Source organism: Oryctolagus cuniculus, chromosome 5, assembly GCF_051225735.1.
Source record: "Oryctolagus cuniculus isolate XC-2025 breed Fujian yellow rabbit chromosome 5, ASM5122573v1, whole genome shotgun sequence".
Lineage (NCBI taxonomy): Eukaryota > Metazoa > Chordata > Mammalia > Lagomorpha > Leporidae > Oryctolagus > Oryctolagus cuniculus.
The window spans coordinates 71,906,404-71,933,884 of NC_142871.1; the positions used below are offsets into that span (position 1 = coordinate 71,906,404).

Here is a 27,481-nt window from a genome sequence, read left to right on the forward strand (position 1 = left end):
AAGTAAACCTAAGTTTCCTCTCTCTGGCTCTCCTACTCATTTCACACTGAATTATTGCATGCATCCCTGTTTTGGTTCCCATGCACTGTCCACACAAGCATGCTTAATCTCTGGGACTCATTTGTCCTGCCATCTCCACACTCAGGACAAATGAAAGCCTCCCTCATCTTATTCTGATAATAAATCATCATCACTGAATTGAAAACAAGTTAGTCACTCCTTATTTTGAACTCTCAAAGGACCTTGTATTTCTGAAATCTTTGCTTACCTGCCTGGGTTCTCTCCCAAATTGTGTGCTCCCTAACAGCCTCCCAGTTAGACTTCCTGATCCCACCCTTGACTCACTACACTATAACTTCCTCACTCACCAGCCAAAGTGATCTCACAGGCATCCATGTCTTTGTAGTTCTAATGACCCACAGTAACTGGCATCAACCAGGAATTAAATAAAGTTTCATGAATGAGTGAATGAATGAATTAATGAACAGAAGAACCCACAAATAAATGTAAGACTTTAAAATATACACATGATTTTATTATATTATAAATAATATCATAGTTTATATATTATCCCACATATCAATAATATTTCACATGAAATATTAAGGTAGTAGAATTTAATAGATACTATAGATACTATGGTATATAATAACTGAACATATAAATACAAAAATGAAGTATATTAACTATTTAACTGTAGATAGATAATAAATCTATGAGAGGAGAAAAGAGTTGAAAGTTTAAGAGGACAATTATTATTGGTCTCGCAATATATAGACCTCAGACATGTAACCACCTGATCCCAAAAAAGAGAAAGAAAGAAAGCCCTGTCTTACTTTGTTCTCTTCAATTTCCTGCCTTGTTCTCAAAGGATGCTTCATAAGAAGGAAATAACCAATAAAGCCAGTTAATGGGAAAAAAAATACATGTTGATATATTATGTGTTATTGTCTACCAATCAGAGGAGTTACAGGTAATTAGAAATTGTTGGCTTAAAGCTACCATGTTTTTGGATAGAGAACCACTTTTCCCTGAACTGGCAGATGTCCACTGGTTTGTCCGAATTTTGTTTGCTTGCGTTGGGTCTGACAAGCAGAGAACACAGCCAGCTGGTTTCCAGAGCAGTATGCTTCCTGGTCTGAGGAAGGCCTGTGAGACGGGTCGTAAGACAGCTGCCTCTGTCTCCCCAACCAGCCAGAAAGAAGCAGAGCAGAACAAAACCTTGAATTTAAAAAAAAAAAAAAAAAACCGACTTTTCATACAAGGACAAAAGGCGGTTATTAGGCATACCAGGAAGGTTCTTTTATAGCTGGTAATTACATATAAATTGGGTACATATAATAAGAAAAAATCATTTCCCTCTTCATTTACTTAAAAATGTGATTTCTGCAGTCATTATATAATTACTGGTGTTTTTTCAGTATCACTATTAGTAATCCATGGACTACTGTTTCTGAAATTTTTGTAAAGATAAAAACAGCGAGACTTCCTTATTAGAACTGGTTGTTGAGTAGGTGGAAAGTGAAAATGATCCATTTCTCTAGACCAGCAAAATGAACTTTCTTCTATGGCAAAAGGGATCAATCTGCCATTTTTCACCTTTAAAAACATGATCCCTCTGTTTTCCTACATTCTTTCTCACAAGCTATCCGTCATGCTTAACTTTCTCCTTCAAACCTCTTGTCCCTATTACTGTTGATCTGTAATGAAACCTCCTCCAGGACAGAATGCCACCATCTCCTACTCCCAGACAAACATGGAAGTGAAACAAAAATACAGGAAACACAGATGCCTATGCTATTTACTTTGAGGGCTTCAACAGTCACCCTCAACAAAAGCATAAAGCAGATCATTTATTCTCCCACATCTTTCAACATTTCCTTTCTCTTTCTTCTGTCCCCTCAACAGTCTTCATTCCTAGGGATCATCACATAAAAATCTGAACCATGCCCCAAATGTGCACATTACCTGTACCAATTTGCAGCCTTCTTCCCTCATCGAATCTAACAGTCCTATGTTCCATGCCCAGTTGCACATTCCAGCTATGTGTTCCACATTAACTAGACAGAGACCACTGCTGGTAATCAGCTCACAGTAAGATAAACAAACTGCTGCTAATATGATTATTAATGTGTTGGTCTTTGCTCCTCACATCCCTTCTCCTAGAAAAGCCCGTAACTCAACCTGGTTACAATTCAGCAATCTGTGGAAGATCCTTAAGGGAGAATATCAGTGTTGGGGATGTCAAACACCATAGCTAGGGAAGAGGAAAATATTTTTATAGGCCAACTTTCAGCTCTTCTCAAATCATATCACGGAGACATCAAAACTACAAAAAGGCAAAAAAATGACACTTTCTATAACTGTCACTGCCTCAAAAGTTTACAGCTGAGGAAGGAAGAAACCTCCTTCTGAAACCTTGATTCCAAGCCATATCTCAAATCAACATCAGATTTAGAGCAGCCAAGTTCCAACTATCCCAAGAACTTAACTGTAGCCTATTCCAAGAGGAAGTATGAGTGAACTAGCTAATGCAACTGGCTGCAGAGACTTGAGGTTTAAAAAGCAACACAAAGAACCAATAAATGCAGAAGGAATGGTAGAATTTCTTTAAAAACACTTATTTTGCACCCTTAGTGAAAAAATGAACTAAGCAAGTTTCAGCAGCGGCTGCCAAAATGCTTAATTGAATAGATTATCACTCCTGAATCTAGTGATGAATTTCTCAGTACCTCTAACAGTAGGACAGCACACGTGGAATGCCTCCTGAGTAAAACAATATGAAATTTGTAGGGCCACCTATTAAATCTTTTCACCTCTCCACAAGTTAAAAAAAGAAAAAAGCTCATCAGTACTATGGTTGATACTGCCAGGTTTATAGAAAATAGAAGGGGAAGAGGAATAAACACCATGGGAAAACAATAGGATAGAGACATAAAATATGGAATGCTAGAGGGCAGGTGACCTAGTTCAACAAATAAGGGAGTAAAGGGGTAGGGGGTAGAAAAAAGAGAACTGTTTTAAATGCAAAAAAAAAAAAAAAAAAAAAAAAAAAAAAAAAAAAAACTTTAGAAACATGAAACAATGCAATGAGTAAACTTCACTTAGAACCCAATTCACACTAATTCAACTCTAAAAAAGACATTTTTTTATTTTTCAACTTTTTGTTTATTATTAGTATAAAAACACATATAGATGCACATAATACTTGTTTAGTAGCTGAAATGTGAAAGTGCCAGTTTAAGGAATCAGACAGCATTTCTCTGTGATTGGCCAACTTTCTATGTACTATTTTTTTCAACTTTTATTTAATGAATATAAATTTCCAAAGTACAGCTTATGGATTACAATGTCTTCCCCCCCCCAATAACTTCCCTCCCACCGCAACCCACCCCTTTCCCACTCCCTCTCCCCTTCCATTCACATCAAGATTCATTTTCAATTCTCTTTATATACAGAAGATCAGTTTAGTATATATTAAGTAAAGGTTTCAACAGTTTGCACCCACATAGAAACACAAAGTGAAAAATACTGTTTGAGTACTAGTTATAGCATTAAATCACAATGTACAGCACATTAAGGACAGAGATCCTACATGAGGAGTAAGTGCACCGTGACTCCTGTTGTTGACTTAACAAATTGACACTCTTGTTTATGACATCAGTAATCACCCTAGGCTCTTGTCATGAGTTGCCAAGGCTATGGAAGCCTTTTGAGTTCACCGACTCTGATCATATTTAGACAAGGTCGTAGTCAAAGTGGAAGTTCTCTCCTCCCTTCAGAGAAAGGTACCTCCTTCTTTGATGACCTGTTCGTTCCACTGGGATCTCACTCATGGAGATCTTTCATTTAGGTTTGTTTGTGTTTTTTGTTGTTGTTGTTGTTTGTTTGTTTGTTTTTTGCCAGAGTGTCTTTGCTTTCCATGCCTGAAATACTCTCATGGGCTTTTCAGCTGGATCCGCATGCCTTAAGGGCTGATTCTGAGGCCAGAGTGCTGTTTAGGACATCTGCCATTCTATGAGTCTGCTGTGTATCTTGCTTCCCATGTTGGATCGTTCTCTCCCTAAAAAAGACATTTTTAAGATAACTGGTCTCCTGGCCGGTGCCGCAGCTCACTAGGGTAATCCTCCGCCTGCAGCACCAGCACCCCGGGGTTCTAGTCCTGGTCAGGGCACCGGATTCTGTCCCAGTTGCTCCTCTTCCAGTCCAGCTCTCTGCTGTGACCCGGGAGTGCAGTGGAGGATGGCCCAGGTTCTTGGGCCCTGCACCCGCATGGGAGACCGGGAGGAAGCACCTGGCTCCTGGCTTCAGATCAACGCAGTGCCCTGGCTTCAATGTGCTGGCTGTAGCAGCCACTTGGGGGGTGAACCAAGGGAAAAAGGAAGACCTTTCTCTCTCTCTCTCTCTCACTGTCTAACTCTGCCTGTCAAAAAAATTTTAAAAAAAAGATAACTGGTCTCAGTAGTAACTAATATTGGGAAATAATTATCAATTTTGCCACCTGCAAAGTATTAACAGGTGAACTTTTATGATACTTGGAATTGATCCTAAAATACACAAGCAAAAGCAAATGAAACACAATCAGAAAAACATCAGAAGAGTCATTTGGCCATTTTTCCTACTTTGGGAAATTTTGGAAATTGTTCATGTTAAAATATTCTTAGTTGGTATTTGCTCTGTTTTGACTTGGTTTGGTTTTCACAAGAGTTATAGAATAGTCTTGATAACTTTCTTAGGCAGTCACATCCTTCATTGCAGACTTTTTTAAGGCCTAATTTAATACAGATGTTCCGGTTAACCAAAGCAGGAGTCAGCTTTTTGCACAAACCATAGAGAAAATAAATCATCAACTCAGGTGTTTAGGAGCTAGCAGCACCAAGGTGGGGAGGGTTGTGTGAAAACGTAGGACCTTCCACAACTAGCTTGACAAGGACAGTGTTCCAAATTCCTCACCCCAAACACAGACCTGCTGGCTAGTTTCCCACTCCTTCCCGCCAGCTGGCTCCAAGGGTCTAAGAGCATGTGTCCACAGCTCCCAGGAGCAGAGGGCAGGAAAAGGCAGCTCTGCTTGCAGATGGAGCCGACCGTCTCTGAGCCAGCTGCCTTTTCCTAAGGTCCACACTGAGAGGTTCAGAGTCCTGATGACAGATCACTCCCAGCCCATCGCCTGGAGACGCTCACCATCACGGCCCCAGGGGCCTAGTACCGAGTCACTCTCTATCCACTAGTGACAATCCCACTGGACTGGGCAGATTTAAGTTGTTCACTTTAAGAAAGAAAATGGAAGTTGGAAATGTTGACTGTGGTGTGAGTGCTAGAAGATATTAAAGGAATTGTTAATTTTGTTTGATGCAATATTCAGGTTATTTGATTACAGAATAAAATGTCCTTTGAGGCACACTAAACTTAAGAGACAATATGTCATGATAACTATAACATTATTTAAAATGCTTCAACAAAGAAAAATAGAAAATACCAAGAATTACTAAATAATGCGAATAGATTTGCTAGAGTAAAATCATCTAAAAAGACAATGTAGCACACATGAGAATATATAAAAGCCTAGGACAACTACTATCATGCATTGCATATTATTTTCCAGTCTTCATCTATACAAATATAGATTAATTTTTTAAAAAAATACATATTCTGGCCAGCACCATGGCTCAATAGGCTAATCCTCTGCCTGTGGCGCCAGCACCCCAGGTTCTAGTCCTGGTCGGAGTGCCAGATTCTGTCCGGGTCGCTCCTCTTCCTGTCCAGCTCTCTGCTGTGGCCTGGGAGTGCAGTGGAGGATGGCCCAGGTGCTTGGGCCCCTCCATCCACTTGGGAGACCAGGAGGAAGCACCTGGCTCCTGGCTTCGGATCAGCGCAGTGCCCTGGCCGCAATGTGCTGGCTGTAGCGGCCACTTGGAGGACTTGGGGGGTGAACCAGTGGAAAAGGAAGACCTTTCTCTCTGTCTCTCTCACTGTCTAACTCTGCCTGTCAAAAAAATAAATTAATTAATTAAAAAATAAAAAATACATATTCTTAAGTAACTGAAATCATAATAGATGATCATCTTATGCACCTCTTCTCATTTAATATTTTCATTTTTCTACTGTTTTAGTAATTATTTTTGACATTTTCATAATATGCATAATATTTTTTTTGAAAACAACGTGGTTTTTTTTTTTTATTTTTTAACAGGCAGAGTGGACAGTGAGAGAGAGAGACAGAGAGAAAGGTCTTCCTTTGCCGTTGGTTCACCCTCCAATGGCCGCCGCAGCCAGCGCGCTGCGGCCGGCACACCACGCTGATCCAATGGCAGGAGCCAGGAGCCAGGTGCTTTTCCTGGTCTCCCATGGGGTGCAGGGCCCAAGCACCTGGGCCATCCTCCACTGCACTCCCTGGCCACAGCAGAGAGCTGGCCTGGAAGAGGGGCAACCGGGACAGAATCCGGGGCCCCGACTGGGACTAGAACCTGGTGTGCCAGCGCCGCTAGGCGGAGGATTAGCCTAGTGAGCCACAGCGCCGGCCATAATATGCATAATATTAATATACCATAAAACACTCTAACTAAATACTGGATATTTAGATTGCTTACCCTCACCCCCTTTTTAAATAGATTTATTTATTTATTTGAAATACAGAGCAAGAAAGAGAGAAGAGGCGGAGAGACATCTTCCATCTGCTGGTTCACTCCCCAAATGACTGCAAGAGCCAGCACTGGACCAGGCTGAAGCCAAGAGCCAGAGCTTTATCCAGGGCCCCCATATGGGTGGCAGGGGCCTAAGCAGTTAGATCATCATCCACTGCCTTCCTACACACATTAGCAGAAAGCCAAAAAGCAGGCAGAACAGCCTAGACTAGAACCAACACTCAGATATGGGATAACTGCCTCCCAAGGGGCAGCACCATAACACCACCTCTTTCCCCAATTTTTTGCTCTATGATTGAACAATTCAGTGATGAACAATGTATATACAACATTTTGCTTTCTTAATTTTTTTTTAAACTTACCCTCAGAAATATGAGAACTAAGCGGGGGCCAGCACTGTGGCATAGTGGGCTAAGCCTCCACCCGCAGCACCAGGATATCATATGGGCTCCTGTTCAAGTCCCAGCTGCTCCTCTTCTAATCCAGCTCTCTAGGAAAACAGTAGAAGATGATTCAAGTGCTTGGGCCCCTGCACCCGCATGGAAGATCTGGAGAAGGCTCCTCGCTCCTGGCTTCGGATCGGCCCAGCTCTGGCCATTGTGTCCATTTGGGGAATGAATCAGTGGATCCAGTATATGGAAGAGAGAAGGAGTGTCCTCAGACTCCTTTCTCATTGCCATCAAATCGGTAACACCTTCTGAAACATGCCACACCATACCCACAAAACCACTTAGCACAAGTCATTCACTAAGGCATTAAAAATGACCCAACTGTCCAGCCCAGGAGAACTGGTTAACTCTGCATATCTAAACAGCACAATACTATATACAGTGGTAAAAAGAAAAAAACAAGAATGAGGATACTTTCTTTGAACTATTATGAAAAGAATTCAAGGATACAGTATTTAAAAAAAGAGATAAAGAACAATGAATATTAAATCTTTATGACAGGGAGGAAAATAAGAATACATCCATTCTTGGGTGTTTACACTTACAAAAAGAAACCCTGGAAGTATACAAGAAATAAAGTGGTTGCAAAGTACAGATCCAAAATTTGTTGGTTCTGAAATTTAGAGAATTGAGAGGAGGGAGAATGTAAGAAGCAGAGCACAAAATTAGGGACAGGTCTTAAAAGGGTCTCCTGTCAGTGGGCTTTAGGATACATCTACATGTGGGGATAATCAATGGGTAGGCAGGAACCTACAGAAATAAGATGGAATTAAGACTCCTGGAAAGATGGCAGAGTAGGGAGGGAGCTTGCTGTTCTAGTCTAGGAGAAGATAGTTTTTAAAAAGTAGAAAAAGTGCAGTCTCAGGGAAAAGTTAGGGAGAAAATGGCAGAGGAAACTCTATGCACACTGAAGCAACACAGTGGACTACATGGAGGATGAGGACATATACAACTCAGGACCCCAGCAGCAAAGAGCCTCCACACCAGCATTGGAGAGTGAGGTGAAGCCAGACTGCAGTAGCCCAATCCACTGGTGAAAAAGCTGCAGGAAGAGCCTAGAGGGAATCAGACTTGGAGCCTCATGGGTGATACTGCACCTGCCAAACTAGAGAAGAAAAAACAAAGGGGGAGCACATTTTCTCTCTCCCCAATCACTCTGCAATTGCATCCTGTAACAAGCTGATAGAGAGCAGGCACTAATTAGGACATATGTAACAGCTGCACCAGCTCATGTCCATGCCCAGCAATGAGCCAAGTGGAGACTCCTGAGTCTGGTGGGGAGAACAGACAGGGGGCTGGGTGCTTGTGACTGTGGGAGACTTGTGTACCAGACTGTGAAAACACTGAGGCTGCATGCGAGGACTCAGAGTGTGGCTGGGACTTTGGGCAGTCACTGTGGGAGGCTCCACAATTTCAGGGCTCCCTGGTTATCTGGCGAGAGACATTACTGGGGAATCTTGAGCTTATACTGAGGACAGCACAGATCCTTTGTGTGGTTCTTGTGGCAGAGCAGACAAATAATATACCCACTGGGGACAGCACCCAGGCACTAGTCTCCTTTGAGGAGAGGAGCTCAGCTGAGTCTACATGAACAGACAAGAACAACCCTCCCCTCTGATTAAAAAGAGAGAGAGAACCTGGGTGTGTCACCTCTTCAGACATGCCCTTCATCCTGAAGCACTAAACAGAGCTTCTTGGCCACTCCCACCACATGCCTCTAGGGATTCTCTGAAAGCAGACATTCTACTAATCCACACATAGTCCAAAGATAAAAGCTGCCACGCTGAAAAAAAAAAAAAAAAAGAAACAAACAAGTATCTCCACAAATGCCAAATAACAAACACACCAATTCAAGAAACAAGAGTAAGGAAGACAATATGATTCCTCCAAAAGAACACAACACTTCAATACTAGATTGAGAAGATGATGAGACCGAGGAAATGTGAAAAATGGAATTCAAAAAGTTGATTATAGGATTATCAGAATATCAGAAGCAAATGCACAAGCTAATGAAATCTGTACATCACATGAAAAAAAATTTCTCCCACAAAATTGAATTCTTAAAGAGAAATAAAAATGAAATCTTGGAAATGAATAATTCAACAGAACAAATTAAAAATTCAGTGGAAAGCCTTAACAACAGAATTGGAGGAAGAAAAAAAGAATATTTGACTTACAAGACAAAGCACAGGAAATTATACAGTCAGACCAAACACAAGAAGAAATTAAAAAACTAAAAACACTGTTGGTAATCTAAAAGACACTATGAAAATACCCAATACATGGGTTCTAGGAGTTCCTAAAGGTGTGGAAAGAGAGAAAGGATTAGAAGGCATTTTTAGTGAAATAATAACAGAAAACTTTACTAATTTGGAGAAAGAAAGGGACATCCAAGTACAGGAAGCACACGGAACTCCTAATAGACATGACCAGAAAAGATCCTCACCATAACACATTGTAATCAGACTCACCACAGTAAAACATAAAGAGAAGATTCTAAAATGTGCACAACCGAAACACCAGATTACTTTCAGAGGATCTCCAATGAGACTCACAACAGATTTTTCATCAGAAATCCTACAGGCTAGGAAAGAATAGCAAGATATAGTACAGGTCTTAAGAGACAAAAAAAAAAAAAAAAAAAAAAAAAAACTGTCAACCCAGAATACTATACACTGCAAATCCATGACAAACAGAAACTGAAAAAATCTGTCACCACCAGTCCAGCAGTTATAATCAAAACAGATTTTTCTGGTACAAAAATAGATGGATAGGGGCCAGTGCTGTGGCTCAGTGAGTTAACACCTTGGCCTAAAGCGCTGGCATCCCATATGGGTGCTGGTTCTAGTCCCAGCTGCTCCTCTTCCGATCCAGCTCTCTGCTATGGCCTGGGATAGCAGTAGAAAATGGCCCAAGTCCTTGGGTCCCTGCACCTGCATGGGAGACCTGGAAGAAGCTCCTGGCTCCTGGCTTCAGATTGGCACAGTTCCGGCTGTTGCGGCCAATTGGGGAGTGAACCAACGAATGGAAGACCCCTCTCTCTCCCCCTGCCTCTCCTCTCCCTGTAACTCTTTCAAATAAATAAATAAATCTTTTAAAAAAAAATAGATGGATAGACCAATGGAACAGAATAGAAACACCAGAAATCAATCCAAACATCTACAACCAACTTATAACTGATCAAGGAGGTAAAACCAATCCCTGGAGCAAGAACAGTCTATTCAATAAATGGTGCTGGGAAAACTGGATCGCTACATGCAGGAGTATGAAGCAAGACCCTTACCTTACACCTTATGCAAAATTCCACTCAACATGGATTAAAGATCTAATTCATGACCCAACACATCAAATTATTAGAGAACACTGGGGAAACCTTGCAAAACATTGGCATAGGCAAAGAGTTCCTGGAAAAGCTCCTGGAGGCACATGTAGTCAAAATCAAAATTAACAAATAAGATTACTTCAAATTGAGAAGTTTCTGTACTGCAAAAGAAACAGGAAAGTGAAGAGGCAACTGACAGAATGAAAGAAATTATTTGCAAACTAGGCAACTTATAAAGGATTAATAACCAGAATATACAAAGAGATCAAGAAACTCCACAACAACAAAACAAACAACCTAGTGAAGAAATGGGCCAAGGACTTAAACAGACATTTTTCAAAAGAGGAAATCCAAATGGCCACAGACACATGAAAAAATGTTCAGTATTACTAACCATCAGGGAAATGCAAATCAAACCACAATCAGGTTTCATGTCACCCCTGTTGGAATGGCTTTCACACAGAAATCAACAAACAACATATGTTGGCGAGGATATGGGCGGAAAATGTACCCTAATCCACTGTTGGTGGGAATGTAAACTGGTAAAACCATTATGGAAGACAGTTTGAAAATACCTCAGAAATCTGAATATAGACCTACCATATGCCATCTTAATTGTTAAAGTGATAATATCAAGTGTTAAATTGATCATATAGATAGTATTAAGTGTTAAAAGGATCATATAAATATGATCAAATATCTGATAATAATAATAGATAGAATAATAATAATAGATAGAATTAAAAATGTTCCATCATGGGAAGCAGTCCACACCACAGACTCATAGAAAGACAACTGCTTTAAATAGCACTCTGACCTCAGAATCAGCCCTTAAGGCATTCTGATCTGCAGGTATGGAAAGCCAAGACACTGCCAAAAATTGTCCATCATGAAAGATCTCTGTGAGAGAGAACCCAGTGGAAAGAAGTGGCCATCAAAGAAGGATGTACTTTTCTCTGAAGGAGGCAAGAACTTCCACTTATGGCCTTGTCTAAATACTGACAGAGACTGTGGCTTCCATACCCTTGTCAGCTCATGTCAAGAACCTCAGGTGATCACTGACATCATACATAAGAGTGTTAATTGTTAAATTAACAACAGGAGTCACTGTGCACTTACTTCCCATTCAGGAATTCTGTCTTCAATGAGTTGTATTTTGAGAATTAACTGTAAAACTTGTTCTAAAACAGTTTTTTTGTGTGTGCGTGTGTGTGTAATAAAATCAAGCTACCATACCTTTTTCTATGGCCATTCTAGACCCATCCATATATATTTTTTGTATTTTAAAATCTGTACATAGCTTTTTAATAAAATACTTTCTATGAACTTTTTGAAGACCTCTAGTGTGCCTGGATTAAAATAAAATTCAGCACCAACATCAACTTTTCTTTTAATTACATTTTTCACAAACTGAATTACTAACATACAGATCTCTGTGCTTCATAATGCCAAGCCACGCTAGACTGACCGAACCCAGCCTTATTTTTCAGAATTTAAGTGATTTATGGTCCATAACAAATCAATGATGGTCTCTAACTTAATTCTGGTTCTATATGAAAAAACCTGGTGGTCTTTCACCACACCATCATCCTATAATACATTCACTGGATCCTGTTACAAAGGATTCAAGCTGAATTTCTATACAACACTTACATCAGAAGGCAACAATCTAAAGCTGATATATAGTATGTTAAGAGTATCTAAAAGAGAGGCTGTAGTTAACATGCCTAAGAATGAATCAAGAATATTTCTGGCTGGCTTTGAAACATAAGCCTCATTTCTCTTATCTGCAAAATAGATTGCTATGATGATTAAATGAGATAACAAAGATGAAATGAAATGAGTGTTATCAAGGAAACCTCAAGGCAAAGCTAATTTTTTCTCATTTTATAAGAATATTGGCCAATAAAAATGAAGTTCCAAACTACCAACTCAGGACAACAACACATAAATTTTGGAAACAAATATAGTGCACAGTTTATATGCAAATATCTATAGATAGCAAAGCCAGTATTCTGAAACTATATTTCAGCAAGTTAGCTTCAAATAATTTAGAAAACCTATCCCATAAACTCACTAATGTACACATATGTGCTTTTCTCTATGTCCTCTTCTTTGCTAAGGCATTTCTTTCCTCTGCTTTCCAAAAATCACAAATAAGTTTATAAAATGCGACATGCTACACTGACTCATTTCTCATTGGATTGACTTTCAGCATACCTGAAAGCATGTCGTTGTTCGCAGAAGCATTCTGCTGCTATGGTTCAGTGCCCTCATGAGAGCTTGACTCTGACCTGGTCATGTCTCCATTTACCTTAAGGTGATAATAAAGAAATCAACTGTTCAGTGTCAAATACAGAATCTTCTCTTACTGCTTTTTTTTTTTCAGGGTTAAAAAAAAGACTAAAAACATGTATTTGATATTCACCATGTTCTCATGTATAGCCATCTGCTATTGCATCTCTCTCTTCACCCTCCTATCACATAAGACATTTCTACCCAAGGCTTTCTAGTCAGATCACTGGATTTGAGTGTCTCCCATTCAAATACAATTTGCCATGGAATATTGGATTTTAAATCATTGTCTACTTAAAGTTACTTCCAGGAACATTACTGAACCGCCAGCGTTAAAACCAGGAAACATAGCTGCAGCCATTTTCTACAGCACTGAATTAGGCAAAAGCAAGCTTTGGGGGAAAAAAACGACTTATGATATTTGACATCAAATATACTTTAACTTTTCCTCGCTCTCCATGAAAAATTTCTTACTCTGTTTAACTCAAATCACCAAAATGTGTATTTTTCCATGTTATTGCTTTCATATTCTTTATTGTACGTGCGCGTTCACTTTCATGTATTAAACAAAACGTTAAAGTTTAAAGCATACTGTACGTAAAATATAAAATTGCCTTCAAAAGGTGTTAAGTGCATACAGAGTCCACCCAAACTCGGTCCCTTTCTGCAGGAGTCTCAGAAGGATGGTTCGCCAGACAAAGACATTAACAAGTCTTCGGGACAAGGGTTTCACCTAATTTAAATTAAACTACAGTCGCGGGTGCAAGCAGATCTCCTTTCATCTTTTGTAGGAAGGTCACGGAGCGCAGACCGAGAGCCACGCTCCTCCTGGAACTAAACACGTTGCCCCGCGTCTGTTGAGTCCTCTGCTTCAGAACTCACACCTGGGCGGCCAGGGGTCACGTCTGACCTCCCGACGACGCCGGCGCCTCTGCGCGTCTTCATTTGGGGAAGCAGCAGATGGTGAGGGCGCGAGGCTGTGGTGCCTCAGCTCCCCGCGACGGCGAGGCACGGCGCTGGAGCAAGGAGCAGGCAGGCCTGAAACTCCCTCGGCCACCTGCTGGGCGCCGCGAGTTTTCCCGCTGCGAGGCTCCGAGACAGTATACGTACACGCGGCAAAAGTGCCAGAGCTCTGCCCTAGTCCAGAACCAGGAAACCCCAGCGGAGAGCGCCTCAGGTGCGGACCACGGTTCTGACCCTTACCAGCTTCCAGACACCGGCGCACCGGCCCACGCCGCGACGCAGCCCCTGCGCCCGGGGCTCTCCGCGGACGGCGCCTGCCCAAACCTTCGCGCGCGGCCAGCCCCCCACCAATAGCAGCCATGGTTCCAAAGGATGAGCCAATGGGAAGGCTCAGAGTAATGAGGCTCAACCAATCATCGCGCTCTCGGCTCTAGAACACCACTACCAAAAGCACCGCCGAACCGCGGTTCTGACCCTTCCACCTTCCCTCGGAGTATACACAGGAAATACAGAAGCGACCCTCGCCTAGAGCCGTTGCAGACCTGGCTGGATTCTCTCGCTGTCAGCTTGGCTCTTGAAGGGAGATGCTCGCGCTCGCCTCCACTAAATGCTTGTGCTTAAATTTACTCCTCTGCGCGGCCGAGCAAAATGCAAAAAGGCATTAATGCTTTTGAAAGGCTGTCCACCTCAATCCCCTTAGGCTGATGTCTTCGACACGAAACCACAAAGGGTTGCTAGGGTCGTTTTAACATGGCTTGAGAAATCTGGCTGTGTCAAGCGAGATTCTGAGCAGTTTGCCGTCATTATCTCATTTAGTGTTTACCACTACCCTATTGCTTGTTTTGTCCTGTTTTACAAATGAGGAGATATGGGCGATAGAGAGACCGCTACAAAATGCCAAGCTGATGGAGGCGAAACGGGAATCCAGGTCATTCTCATTTGTTTATGTCCTTCATTTATAAAGACGTGAGTCCTCCCCCCCCCACACACACTCTATCTTTTTATTATTGTTGTTTTTTCTTGCAAAATATTCAGTTATAATGTTAAAAGCCTCCAGTGTTTTAGAGTGCTCCTCCGATAGCTGTGATCCATACGATAAGAAGAACTGGTGCGAGAGGGGACATCAGTGGAGAGAAAGGGATAGGAGACTGGAAGAAGGAATCTGAGAAACTCTAATGCAACTGTGCCACTTAAATAACATTGTCGGGGCCGGCGCTGTGGAGTAGGGGGTAAAGCCATGGTCTGCAGTGCTGGCATCCCAAATGGGTGACGATTGGAGTCCAGCTGCTCCAGTTCCGAGCCAGCTCTCTGCTATGGCCTGGGAAGGCAGTGGAAGATGGCCCAAGTCCTTGGGCCCCTGAAGTGGCGTGGGATACCGTGAAGAAGCCCCAAGCTCCTGGCTTCGGATCGGCACAGCTCCAGCCGTTGCAGCCATTTGGGGAGTTGAACCAGTGGATGGAAGACCTCTCTCTGCCTCTGCGTCTCTGTAACTCTGCCTTGCAAATAATTAAATAAATCTTTAAAAATAAGTAAATAAATAAATAACATTGTATAAGTTTGCACTTACTTGATTTTAGCATTAGAATAAATAATGGCATGAATGGTATGTGATCCTAGGCGCATATATGAACAAATCTCAGAAGCTATCTGAGGCAACCTATGGAGAATTTCAAGTAGCCAACAGTTAAGATCCTTTTATGAGAGAATTTGGCTTAGTGATTAGGATGCTGGTGTCCCACCTCAGAGTGCACAGATTCAATCCCTCATCCTAACTCCAGCTTTCTGGGAGAACTGGTGAAGGCTCAAGTAGTTGGGTTCCTCCCACCTACGTTGAAAACCTGGCTTGACTTCCCAGCTTCTCCTTGGAGAGCCAATGCAGGCAATTAGGGAGTAAACCAGTAGATGGGAGCTCACCTACTCTGCCTCTCAAGAGAATAAATAAGCCTTTTATGTTTGGTTTCCAATTTTTATATTGGACTCCATTCTCATAACTTCTAATAGATATGAATTTACAAACAGAAACCTGGGGTTTTGCTTGTTTTATTAAACCTTCCTTGATTCTCAATGTGTGTTTTTTAACCAAATGATTTTTAATTTAGTTTTTTATAGACTCTTCCCACATAAAACAACAAGAGTTGTGGGAGTTAGTACTGAGCCAGGAAATGAGAGGAGGGAACAGTAATTTTATAGCTAATACAACTTTTCCCATATTTCAAATGGAGGCAGCCTTTGTCATTGTCCTTGAGAACATACATGATCTGATTTCAGAAAAGTTCGCCAATATTATACTGAAGGCTAGATTTGATTTCAAGGAATAAATGTTTCACAGGGCAGTACACTATATTAGGCATGAGCTGAGAAACTCTGAGCTCCTGGAGAGCTGAGAAGCTTGGAGACCCTGGAACCCAAGTCTAGCAAGATGTTTGGGTTCACTTCCAATTATGTGTGGCAAGGCCATCCCTGAACCTGCTGGGGAAAGCCCCAGTCGTTCTTGGAGAGGAAACTGTTTGAGCAGCTTAAGAGTCTGAACAGAGTAAGTCCTACTAAATGATTGTATCTTTGTCATCATATTTATTTATTATTCCTCTTCTTGTTTTCCTTTAAGGTTTTCTTTCATAAAGCAAAAACATTTTCTGTTCAATTAAAACTGAAAACCTATCATGTCTAGCATCATTTTTCTCATAGGAATTTTTTCATAAATCATTACCAATAGAAATCAGATGCCCAGATGCCCTCCCCCTCACTTCCCATCCCCCCTGCCTGGCTGCTGTGATGTGCCAGAAAAAGTTACTGCCAACCACTCAGTGACTGCGGCAGTGTTCCCAACAGGGACAGCAGCGTGAAGACTTAGCAAGCATTCAGCATTCAGAAAATAAAGGATATTTTGAAGAGAGTAAAAGCATCAGTGTCATATCCAGACCCTTTGGTGATTTATCAGAGTCTCTGAACCAATCTCAGAAAAGTGCTGCAGATCTGAGCTCCTAGGGTACATGCCCTTAACTGCAGACCTAATACTCCATTTCCTAGAGTGAAATCTTCCCCAGAGTATGGAGAGAAGGGATGGCTTCTAATTTTAGCTAATAAGATTATAGTCTTTTTTATATCCTTCCTTGGCTAACCTCAATTTTTTTAAAACCAGTAAATATAATTAGTGCATCCGATTTTGCTCTTCCAATTATGAGACTCTGAACAGTATGCTTCTCATCTGTAAAATGGGATTAACACTGACAGCACAAAATTGTTAGGAGAAGTGCACAGAAAAAAAGAAACTGACATTAAGCCAGTAGGTCAGCACCCACAACAAAATATATCCTCCTTTAGTATTTGTTGAATACTAAAAGGTATTTTGCTTCCCAGAGAAAGTTGTCAAAACCAAACACAACAAAAAACAGTGATTCAGCAATTTTTGGCCATTCTTTTTGACAAGGCATACTATGTGGAATTTTTTAAAAAGATTTATTTACTTATTTGAAAGGCAGAGTTATAGAAAGAGAGAGAGAGACAGAGAGGAAGAGATCTTTCATCTGCTGGTTCACTACCCAGTGGGATTCCATCCAAGTCTCCCAAATGGGTAGCAGAGACCCAACACTTGGACCATCCTCTGCTGCTCTCCCAGGAGCATTAGCAGGGAGCTGGATGGGAAGTTCAGCAGCTGAGACTCCAAATTCAGCCCACATGGTATGCCAGCATGGCACACAACAGTTTAGCCCACTCTTCTACAGTGTGTGTCCCAATATGTGGGAATTTTTTTCTTGAAGCATCTTCAATAATGTGAAAATATTTAGCATGATTTAAAATGGTTTTGGAAAACCACTGCTTTGCCTGCTATCTGGAGACCTGTGAAATGCAAGTATTGAAAATGGTCTAGGGGCCAGAGCTGTGCCACAGATCGTTAAGCACCTGCCATCTGCAGCCCCTCCCCCACACCCTGCAACCCCCCATACACACCCCTACCCTGCACCCCATATGGGTGTTGGCTAGAATCCCAGCTGCTCCACTTCCAATCCACCACCCTGCTGAGAAAATAGTGGAAGATGATTGGGCCCCTGCACCCATGTGGAAGACCCAGAGGATGTTCCTGGCTCCTGGCTTCTTGCAGCCATTTGGAGAGTGAACCAGTTGATGAAAGATTCTCTCTCTCTCTCTCTCTCTCCACCCCCCCCCCCCGCCTTGCTGTAACTGACTTTCAGATAAACATGTTTTTTAAAAAAGAAAAAGAAAAGAAAGATAGCCTATTTCTCCTGTTTTAACACAGCTTAGCGTTTATTTATCAATAATAAAATCATCAAATCTTCTATGATTTTTTTATTGTGGCGTCTCCTGGAAAGTTGTTTTAAAATTAAACTATTCTTTTTTCAAAAAAAAATCTGCTGAAACTGCTAAGTGAACAAACTCTCGTTTGTATCTTTATTTTTCTTAAAGATTGCACAAAATGGAACCAAGACCAAAACACCGTTATCCACTGTACATCATTCATAATAAAACAACACACACCACATTTGTACTCTACCAAATAGGATTTTTCTTTAAAATCATATATTGCATGCTCTTAGATTCATGCTTTAGATATTTTACATGTATCATTAATCTCATAAATAATTGGAACGTGATCAATTTGTACACCCACTACCACTATATAATCAACGCAGCAAGCCGTAACGCGACATAAGAAGAGATGAAATGGAAAAAAGTAGGCATGTCACCTCTGCCGAGTCGCCACTATGCAGTGAAACTAATGTAAAATACACACAAAACGTCGTTTCAAAAGGCACACTTTCCTCCACAGAAAAGTACAATTTTAAAATACGTGGCCGTTAAAATTGGCACCTGGAGGGTGCTGTGACGTTGGTATTCATGCGACCGTAAACCTCTAGAGCGGACCGCCAGAGACGTGGTCAGAAGGTCAAGCCTAGGAGTGCAGAGGCGTGGGGTGCAGCGGATGTGACCGGCGGCCCGCCTCTGAACACCGAGTCGAGTTTCCGAAAGATTATTGTTCCAAAGCTGGCTCCCTCCCCGAAACACAACCGGATCTCCCCCTACCCCTACACACACACACACACACACACACACACACACGCACGCTCCACCCTGACCCTGCACCCACCCCTGCCCGGGTAGCGCCGTTAGGAGTCGCGCTCGCAGCCGCCCCCGGCCTCGGGGTCGCTCTGGTCGTCCGTGAAACAGACGTCTACGTCACTGTCGTCGCTCTTGGGATCCCCAGGCTCCGGGGGGTAGCCGGGCTCGGCGCCCGGGCCGTCGCCCGCTTTGGCAAGCAGGCTCTGGCCTGGATGGCGCGACTTCACGTGGCGCTCCAGGTCCCGCCGGCGCACTAGCACCTTGCCGCAGTACTCGCAGCGGTAGGGCGTGTTGCCCTCGGCGTGCAGCCGGATGTGCTTGTTGAGATTGCTGGGGTCTCCAAAGGGCCGCAGGCACACTTTGCACTTGAGTGGCTTGTAGCCCGTGTGTGTCCGCATGTGGATCTTGAGCCCGTACTTGCGCGAATACAGCTTGCCGCAGTAGAGGCACAGGTGGCCCGTCTTGGGTTTGCCGGCGCTGCAGCCGCCGCCGCCGCTCCCAGCGCCACCTGCCGCCGCGACGGCCGGTGGCAGCGTCCCCGAGTCCAGGCGGCCGCGGCCCTTCCCAGCCGCCATCTCCGACAGCTGCTGCGTGTGCATGGCGATCTCACGGTCGATGCTGGCCAGGGAGCCTATCTCTGCAGGGCTTAGGGCGGCCGCTGCAGCCGCAGCTGCGGGCCCACTGAAGTAGGAGATGGACTCAGGGTATTTGAGCAGCCCGCCAAAGTGCAGTTTGAGCGGGTAATAAGCGGCGGCAGCCGGCGAGCTATAGAGCAGCTCCCCGTTGTAGACAGTAAAGGCCGGCATGACCGCAGGCAGATGGCCGAACTCGCCACCAGGATAGGCCTTGAGCCCCCCAGCTTCGAGCGGCGGTAGAGAGCACCGCTCTAGGGGCAGCCCTGGCGTTGGGGGTAGCTGCGCGTACCGCGCTCCGGCTAGCGCAGTAGCGGTGGCGGGCGGGGCGCGCTCCACGTGCTTGAAGGCCGATGCCTCTTCTGGAGGGCCCGGGAGCAAAGGGAATCCGCGCAGGGCCCCGGAGCAGGGCAGGCCAGGCGGCGGCGGCGGTGGGGGCGGCGGCGGCGGCGGGTCCCCGGCGAGAAGGCACTTGGGGTGGTGGTGGTGGTGATGCGCGTGGTGGTGATGGTGGTGGCCCGCGCCGCCCGCCGCCGGGTTCTCCCCGCTCCCGGGGCGCCCGCCTGTCCGTCCCCCACCCAGCAACCTGCCCAAGGCTAGGCCGGCTCCCTGCTTGCCGCCGCCCTCCTCTCTGTAGAGGTCGCCGTGCGTGGCTGTGGCAGCCCTGGCTAAGCCGGCGGGCTTGAAAGCCGAGCGCGCGCCGGGGTAGAAGGCCAGCCCCCCGCCCCCCGCTGGGGAGCCGCCCACGATGCCCAGAAAGTGGCCGTGTCCTCGAGCGGCCCCGCTCATGTCCAGGGCACGGTCCGGCTGCTCCTTGCCCTTCTTGGGCAGTCCCCACTTGCCCGGGGGTGGGGAGGTGGCCGAGGGCGCAGAGGAGGCCTCACGCTTGATGCTCTCCCGCGCTCCGCAGCCCTGAGAGGGCTGTGGGGCCTGCGGGTGGGGCCTCAAAGAGCCTGCGGGCGCGGTTGCGGGCGCGGCGAAGTCGGGCACCGAGGGTTTGAGCGAGAGGCCAAGGCCATCGGCCCCCGGGGCAGCTCCTGGGCGAGCCGCGTGCTCGTGATGCAGGAAGGCGCGGCCCCCGCCGCCGCTGAGCACGCAGTGGAAACGCAGGTGTGCCTTGAGGCTGTTAGGGTATCTAAAAGTCCTCCAGCAGTACCAGCAAATGTAGCGCTCCTCCCCTGGGCGAGAAAGAGTGAGAAAGCGACCCTATGAGAGGCGAGCAAGCCAGACAGAAAGCGGCAGTACACCCACCCCTCCCCACCCCGCCCGGTAAAGCCTAGGTTTTCACCAGCGGTAATGGGAGAAGCAGGAGAATCTTTGGGGCCGCCGGTATCCCTATTGTATCAAGAACCCATAAGCTCCAAATGACCAATCCTTATCATCATCACCATCCTCTGGGACTACTGTGAGGCCAAGAGGGGCGACCTGGACCTTTCCTAGGAAGACTTCCTCCAGGCCATCCAAGCAAACCTTAGTTGGTAGAGCAGTACTCAGTCTGGCCGGGGAAGAGCAGAGAGCAGCTGTTGCTTTAAATCAAGTGTTGAGGCTGTGCTGGGCCTGGGCCCATCTGTTGGCGTTTGCAGAATAGGTGGCGTATGTCAAGGAGTTTGGATAAACTGAACAAAGGCCAATCTAATGGTCATGAGCGCCTCATTACCAGGCGAGACAATATCCTGTATGTATGGGCCATATGTAATCATTCCCTTCCATAGAACAATGTCTTTTGTGTCCACTACCCACCCTTTCTACCCCCTCCCAGTTTTTAACACTTTGCCTGAGGTTTTCCTGGAGCGTGACCAACTGAAGGACCACATAGGGACTATAATTTGCTGTTCTTCAAAATTATTTGTATACTCCCTCTTTAACCCCATTTAATTTGGAGGAAGAAAAGACAAATCCTATGTCCTGATATCCTAGAAAGGATGGTGATATTCCAAGAAGGATGATGTTGCGTTATCCCCTGAGTTGTTCATCCTGATGGTTAACTCCTTGATAGCTATAGTAATCCAATTTTAGTAAAGTCCTTGGAAAAGCAAGATTACTTTGTGTTTTATTACATGGATCTATAGGTGAGATAAATAGGAAGACTTTTTAATAAGCATAGGATTCTCTATCAGGCATGATAGATATTTGGGTGTCAAATATGTGTGTTTAATATTATTAGCAAGAGTTGTTTTTAATTTTTGCCAGACTCTGTGAACACAATCAACAACTATATCTATGATAAAGATTCTGATCACATGGAAGAAGTTACTTTCTATTCAAAAAGGTCATAATACTTCTGTACAGAGAAGCGCAATCTTGCAATTCAGTTTCTTTTAGAATACGGTTGATAATACTGAAGGGACCCACAAGGAAGTATTCAAAGTATACATCAGTCTCCTAAAAGCTAATGGGAAAGTTTAAACTTTAAGCTCAAACATTAGTAGGCAAATAACAATGGTGAGAAAATACAGATTTCCTTTGTATATATGCATAAAACATATAGTATCTCATCTCCACAATAAAGATGAAAGTTAAGTGAAAAGCATATAATTCCAAAAAGGCAAAGGGAGAAAGAGAAAGGAAAAGGAGATTTGCCTGTGCGATCCTACCCTAATTGTTAAAAGATTCAGTGCAAACCTTTTCAATATTCATTACCTTGTATTGAACACCCATGTCAATTAAATTTGAAAAAAAAAAAGAGACAGTGAGACTTCTTGGGTCCTCTTGATGAGTATGTCAATGTATTATCTTAAATAATCTCCCTTTTCTTAAGTTCAGAACTTTCCTATTATCAGGGAATTTTCAGAGTCTGCCCCAGAATGATATACCTCAATGCAATACCAAGAAAGCAAGGTTGTTAAGACTAAGGGACAGTATATTTCTTAATCAAGCTATGGAACGAAAACCACTCAAGAATCCAGGATTGGAAGACTGGCATCCATACCTCATGTCTTCCTGTTTCCACAATTTAAGCAAAATGTGTTTTCTAATTCAATATATCTCCTTTTCAGTTTATTCTAACAAACTGGCATGATCTCCAGACTGAAATCCAACTCATGCCAAGTGTATCAAACATACTTCATAAGTGACTTTCTCCCATCTCCTTCATGTAAACCTAAGGTGGTCAAGATTTCAAACATCTCCAAGCTGGGGAAGTTAGGTTCAGAACAACTCAAACCTTCTTCAAAAGGAAAATGGTGTGTATTTTGACATCTGTTCCTATGATGTTTATAGCTCATTTGATTGAAATACAAACTCTTAGGGTCACCACTAAAAGAAGTTGCTTTGGTACTATTTGGGGGTACTTAAGGAAGGGTGGTTTATTTAGAAAAGGGAGAGGGGTCTTACAAATTGTTCTGCAGTGGCTGAGTTGAGATTTCCCTAATACGGGGGCTCTTACCGTGCTGCTTTTACTGAAAGAAGTTGATGAGAGAATATAAGACAATGCAATGAAAGGAACAAACTATGCTAGCATAATTTTTACAAATACTTGCATGCAAATCTACCCAATACATAGTAGAATTAATTTACAGACAATAGTGATACTTTAAAGAGAAGTAACTTAACGTTCTCAATAAACTTCATTCCGTCTCATTGGTGGAGTGTTGACTAAAAAATAAATGGGTCTTTGGGAGAAGTTACAAAGTAAAATAATTGGCAGAGGCAGAAAAGAAAGTCATGGAAGCATTGTGTATAAGAAACACTTCCTGTGTTCTTCAGTATTCTAGGGAATGTTTGAAATTCCCTTTCTCTTTAGTTACTGCACCTCCATTTGCATAAATCTGCTCTTGGCTTTGAAAGGCACCAAATAAATCAAATAAATCTGAGGAGAAACTGGGATACATCCCAGATTCAATTTAAGTAGGGAGGGGAAAGGGAACAAATACCTTTTAAATGGAAGGGCCCAGTACCTGCCAACTGACCAGCCATAAGTACCGTAATACTTGTAAATTGCTGTAGACCTGCCTTGGTCTTGTTGAAAGCCAGTGAAGAGATGCTCTCCTACCCAGTGAAAGCACTCTAGCTTTGAGGTATGCTCTCTGGAACTCACCATGTAATCACAGTAGCAATATTTTAAGGCTCTTTTATTGATTGTTAATTGAGTATATAATGTCGTTGAGGGCATGCAATAGAAAAGCATGACCCAATAAAGTTCAAAATTGGTATTTCTCCCTGCCATAGTGAGCCACCTTATAATTGTCGCTGTCGTCACCATTGTTTTAAGGAGGTGGTGATGACGTTGCCTCTCTTCTACAGAGGGAGAGTGAACTCAGTTTTACACAGCTCCAGAGAAAAGTCCTTCCAATCTGGGGATGCGCCTGAAGACCAGAGGAGGTCTAGACTCTCACCCACCCGCTAGCCTGCAGCCCTCTCAGAGGGGGTACCTTTCTCGTCGTGCGTTGGGGTCGCGGTAGTGGGGATGTCGAACCACTGAGCCAAGGAGTTGGAATACCACACAGTCAGTTCTTCCCCAGGCTGGACGTCCCGCAACGCTCGGTAGAAGATCTGAGACCCAAGGAATAGGACAGCTGTCATTTCCGGGTTCATTCATCAAGAAGCGACTGAGAAGAAAGGTTCAGATCCCAGCCTCTGGTGCTGTGTGACCCTGGAGAAGCTACTGGATCTCTCTGAACCTCGCTTCTCTCATCCTTCCAAAGGGAAGCTAATACAGTAGCATTTACCTTAAAGGGTAGTTGGGAGGTTTAAATGACACTTCTAGTTAAAACGCTTTGCTCAGTGTTGTTGGCTGCCATAAGGACGGTTGGGTAGACAGGGTGTGGGGAGTCCGCAGTACCTGTCCTCCAGGTAAGTCTGCAACGGCTTCCAGAGTCTGTTCCTGGGGGTTCCTGGCTGCTCGGATTAACCCTATCCACTCCAGAGGGGAGCCCCCCGACTCGTCCACCAGCTCCCCTCTCACCATGCGCACCTGCAACACAAGCAGTGGTCGTTCTCCCGCGCCCCACGGTCAGGCCCCACAAACCAGAGGGAGAGTTTCTCCTTCACCCCACCCTACTCGGGAAATTTATGGTATTCTCCTTGACCAGGACAGAACCGAGTGCTGGCAGGAGCCTGGTTCCTTAGAACCCTAGTTGAGTGGAGGCAGAAAGCGGGGAGTCTGATAGAGCAGTACCCTCCGCGTGCGCCCCACCTTGCTAACACCGGGGGCGGGGACAAGGGGCGGGCATGTTTCAAAACCCTCCCACCCCCACCTTGGCTCCGGCACTTGGGGTTCTGAATGTAGCCCGAACACCCGGGAGAGACGTGGTGAAGTCAGTCCCAGCGCCAAGAGAGCGCGTTCCTTCCCAATCCCTCCCATCGCCCTGTTTCTGCTGCACCGCACCTAGGTGCAGGCGAGTCTGGCAGCCAAAGTCTGGGAACAAAGCACATGCAGCGAAAGGCTTGTCCGCAGCTGGCCGTCCATTTAAAAGCAATTAAATCGCCTTTAAAGAGGAAGGCGTGGTGCGCCGCGAGCCCCGCTCGAAACTGTGGGCGGTGTGGGGGTGGGGGAGACGAAGAGAAGAAGAGTTGATGGCACCTGCAGCGAGATGCGGGTCCCGCTGACCCGACGCTGGAGCTTTCTGACAAACAGGCTCTAGGCAGCGGTTAGCTCAGCTACGGTCCTGCCTTCCCTTCAGACTCCTGCCTTCACACCCCGGCAGCTATTTGACACTCCCAAGGAGCGAGCGGGGTGGGGGTGGGTGTAACGTTTAAATCCCCTTTCTAGTCAGGGGTCGTGACGCTGCTTAAGGAGTCACAGCTAGCGAGCTGGCCCTGGCGCCTCCTGGTTGGGACCCTGGATTCTCAGAGTCGGGCTGCAGGTGCCCTGACCGGTGGATGCCCGTCTCCCCTGGAGCTCGCGACAGAGCAACCACCTGCCTCATTTTCTCTCCACTTACCCCAAACCTACAGGCAAACGGCGGAAAGAAAAATCTGGGGAGGTTCCAGGAACTGAGAGCTTCTGAGGGTTATTTCTCCCGCAACCATCCCCGCCAAGGAAATTGAATTAAAGTATTTTAAGGCAAATGTAAACTTCAAATTAGCATGTTGGAGGGGAGAACGCAAGACAAGTCCGCAACGCGTTGCACCCGCAGAGAGAGAGGAGGGCGCTTTCACAGAGAGGCGCGGACGCGGGTGGGGGCGGGAGGACCTCCCGCACTGCTGAAGACAGAGAGTCCGGTGCATCCACCTAAGGGCTTTCCGTTCTCAGTCACGTTCTCTCCCCTCAGCTCAGCCCACATCCAGCTCTCAACTAACGAGACTTATTAGGAATAATCGGAGTCCCCTTCCACCTGGCAGATGTTGCAGGTAACGACTCAATCACCCCCTTCCTCCCCTTCCCTTTTCTACCCCTTTCCTGGGTCAGGGCGAAGGGAGGCAAACGGCAGGGGGTGAAGGTCGCAAAGGCCAATACCTTTTTCTTGGGCCCAGGCTCCCTGCGGTCTGACAGGTACTTGCCCAGTTTAAAGGTGCCGGGCACCGGCCCGAGGCGCAAGCCGGCTGGGATGCAGCAGTCGGCACTGACGCTGGCGGCCGGAGCGCGGGTGGTTCCGTGCATGGTTGTTGCTGCCGCCGCCAGGCAGTCGCTGGGGCGCGCAGGGTCTTCCGCAGGGCGCGAGTGACAGAGCCGGAGCAGCGCGCAAGCCAGGGAGCCGCGCCCCGACGTGCGTCCTCCGCCCGCGGAGTGACGCGGGCGGGCATGCACTGCGCCTTTTCAATCGGGGCTGGCGCCTTTTGGCACTGCAAGCGCAAGGGCGCGGAGTTTGGTGAGAGAGTTGCGCTGCGAAGCAGCTGCAGAGTCCCACCCGAGAGGGTCACATGGAGTGGTTCCCTCAGCCCCCTTGCATAATCGAGGCCTCTGAATGGCTAGCACACAATGGTCCAGGCGACCTTCCCATTCCTAAAAATCCAATTTGTCAAGGGCGAAGAAAAGGCGCTGGTGAATCAAAGGTCCGGCGGGACCATTAATCCTCAGCATGGGGTATTGTTCCCCAGACAGTTACGATATTTTAAGTGACAAATCCACTGTATAATTTCTCCATAAATTTTACTTCCTTTTATTGTTCGCCGACAAACCAGTTTTGGGAAATAAGTGACTACTTTAAGTCTACTTGGCTGATTCCTTTGAGCCTTGGTCTACTTCAAAGATTTTTAATTCTCTCCCCTTGGCTTTATTGTAAAGGAGATTAAACAAAGAGACGGGGACTGTTTGGAGGACTTGTTAACTTCTATTGATTTCTGGCGTGTGCCATACAGAAATTAGGCAGGTACTTGATGAGAAAACACCAGAAAATACCTACACTTTTTAAATAACGACCATATTACCATTTCAGGGGATTGGGTTCAGGCCAGTCCTCTACTAAGGACCGCTTTAATTCCGACCCCCACCCGGGTCCTGTTTCTCCCCGAAATTCGAAGGCTCGGGATCAAATTGAGAAGGCGAAGTCAGTGGCGCTTCCGCGTTCTCGTGCGCACCCCGGACCCGCAAGTTCTCTGGAGGATGGGAAGAGGCCGCGCAGCCAAGGGCCTATTATGCGCCCCGGACCACGCTTGAAGCTTGCAGCTCAAGTTCTGCTGGCAGAATTAAGGATGATGCCTCCCCCACATGCACACTGATCAACTCAAAGCTCTGATTTGCTCTTAAGCAAATCACAGGAAGGAAATCCTCGGACTGACTCCCCCAAGCCCAACCAAGTGGACTTTTCGTAAAAATAAAAAACACCATAACGTCTGTCAAGAAGAGGAGCCAGGTGGGCCTTTGAGACAACTCCGGCGTGAGTTCGTGGAACTCACAGCGCAGGTTCTTCCTGTGCTCTGCGTTTTCCTGGACGGAAATCCTGTTTGTGTGAGGACATTTATTTTCATAAAATAGTGGCCGAGTCATCGGACTCATCAGAAATATCTGTGACCATTCTGCCAGTACCTGCTGTTCGCTGCTAGTCTGAGGTGCCGCCACGCAGCCAGCGGGAGAGCCAGAGGCGGTTCTTCCCAGAGATGCCCAAAGGGCGGTGGGTTTCCAGCCCTGTGTCGGAGGCTCTGCCACTGTGCAGACGGGCTGGGCCCTGCACCTTACCCATGCAGGCGGCTCGGTACGGCTTTTCCTAGAGGAGTGCAGCTCTC

General features: G+C 45.2%; 1 protein-coding gene across 1 annotated transcript; it reads right to left on the reverse strand.

The window, feature by feature from the left end:
• Positions 1-17,984: 17,984 nt before the first annotated feature.
• On the reverse strand, positions 17,985-26,025 carry PRDM13 (PR/SET domain 13). Its single transcript, XM_008263636.5, has 4 exons — positions 25,776-26,025; positions 24,159-24,290; positions 23,749-23,869; positions 17,985-20,556 (listed from the first exon to the last, which is right to left on the reverse strand). Exons 1-4 carry the CDS (start codon positions 25,917-25,919, stop codon positions 18,794-18,796), a joined length of 2,160 nt encoding a protein of 719 aa, XP_008261858.4. The 5' UTR covers positions 25,920-26,025; the 3' UTR covers positions 17,985-18,793.
• Between the last annotated feature and the right edge of the window lie 1,456 nt (positions 26,026-27,481).

Bases quoted from the DNA above. Each gene is read 5' to 3' on its own strand.
- PRDM13 (XM_008263636.5), bottom strand. From the start codon at position 25,919: ATGCACGGAACCACCCGCGCTCCGGCCGCCAGCGTCAGTGCCGACTGC. The intron at 24,291-25,775 runs GTATTGGCCTTT...CTTGTGTTGCAG, and splicing joins AGCCTGGGCCCAAGAAAAAG to GTGCGCATGGTGAGAGGGGA. The intron at 20,557-23,748 runs GTACCCCCTCTG...TTTCTCGCCCAG, and splicing joins CCCAACGCACGACGAGAAAG to GGGAGGAGCGCTACATTTGC.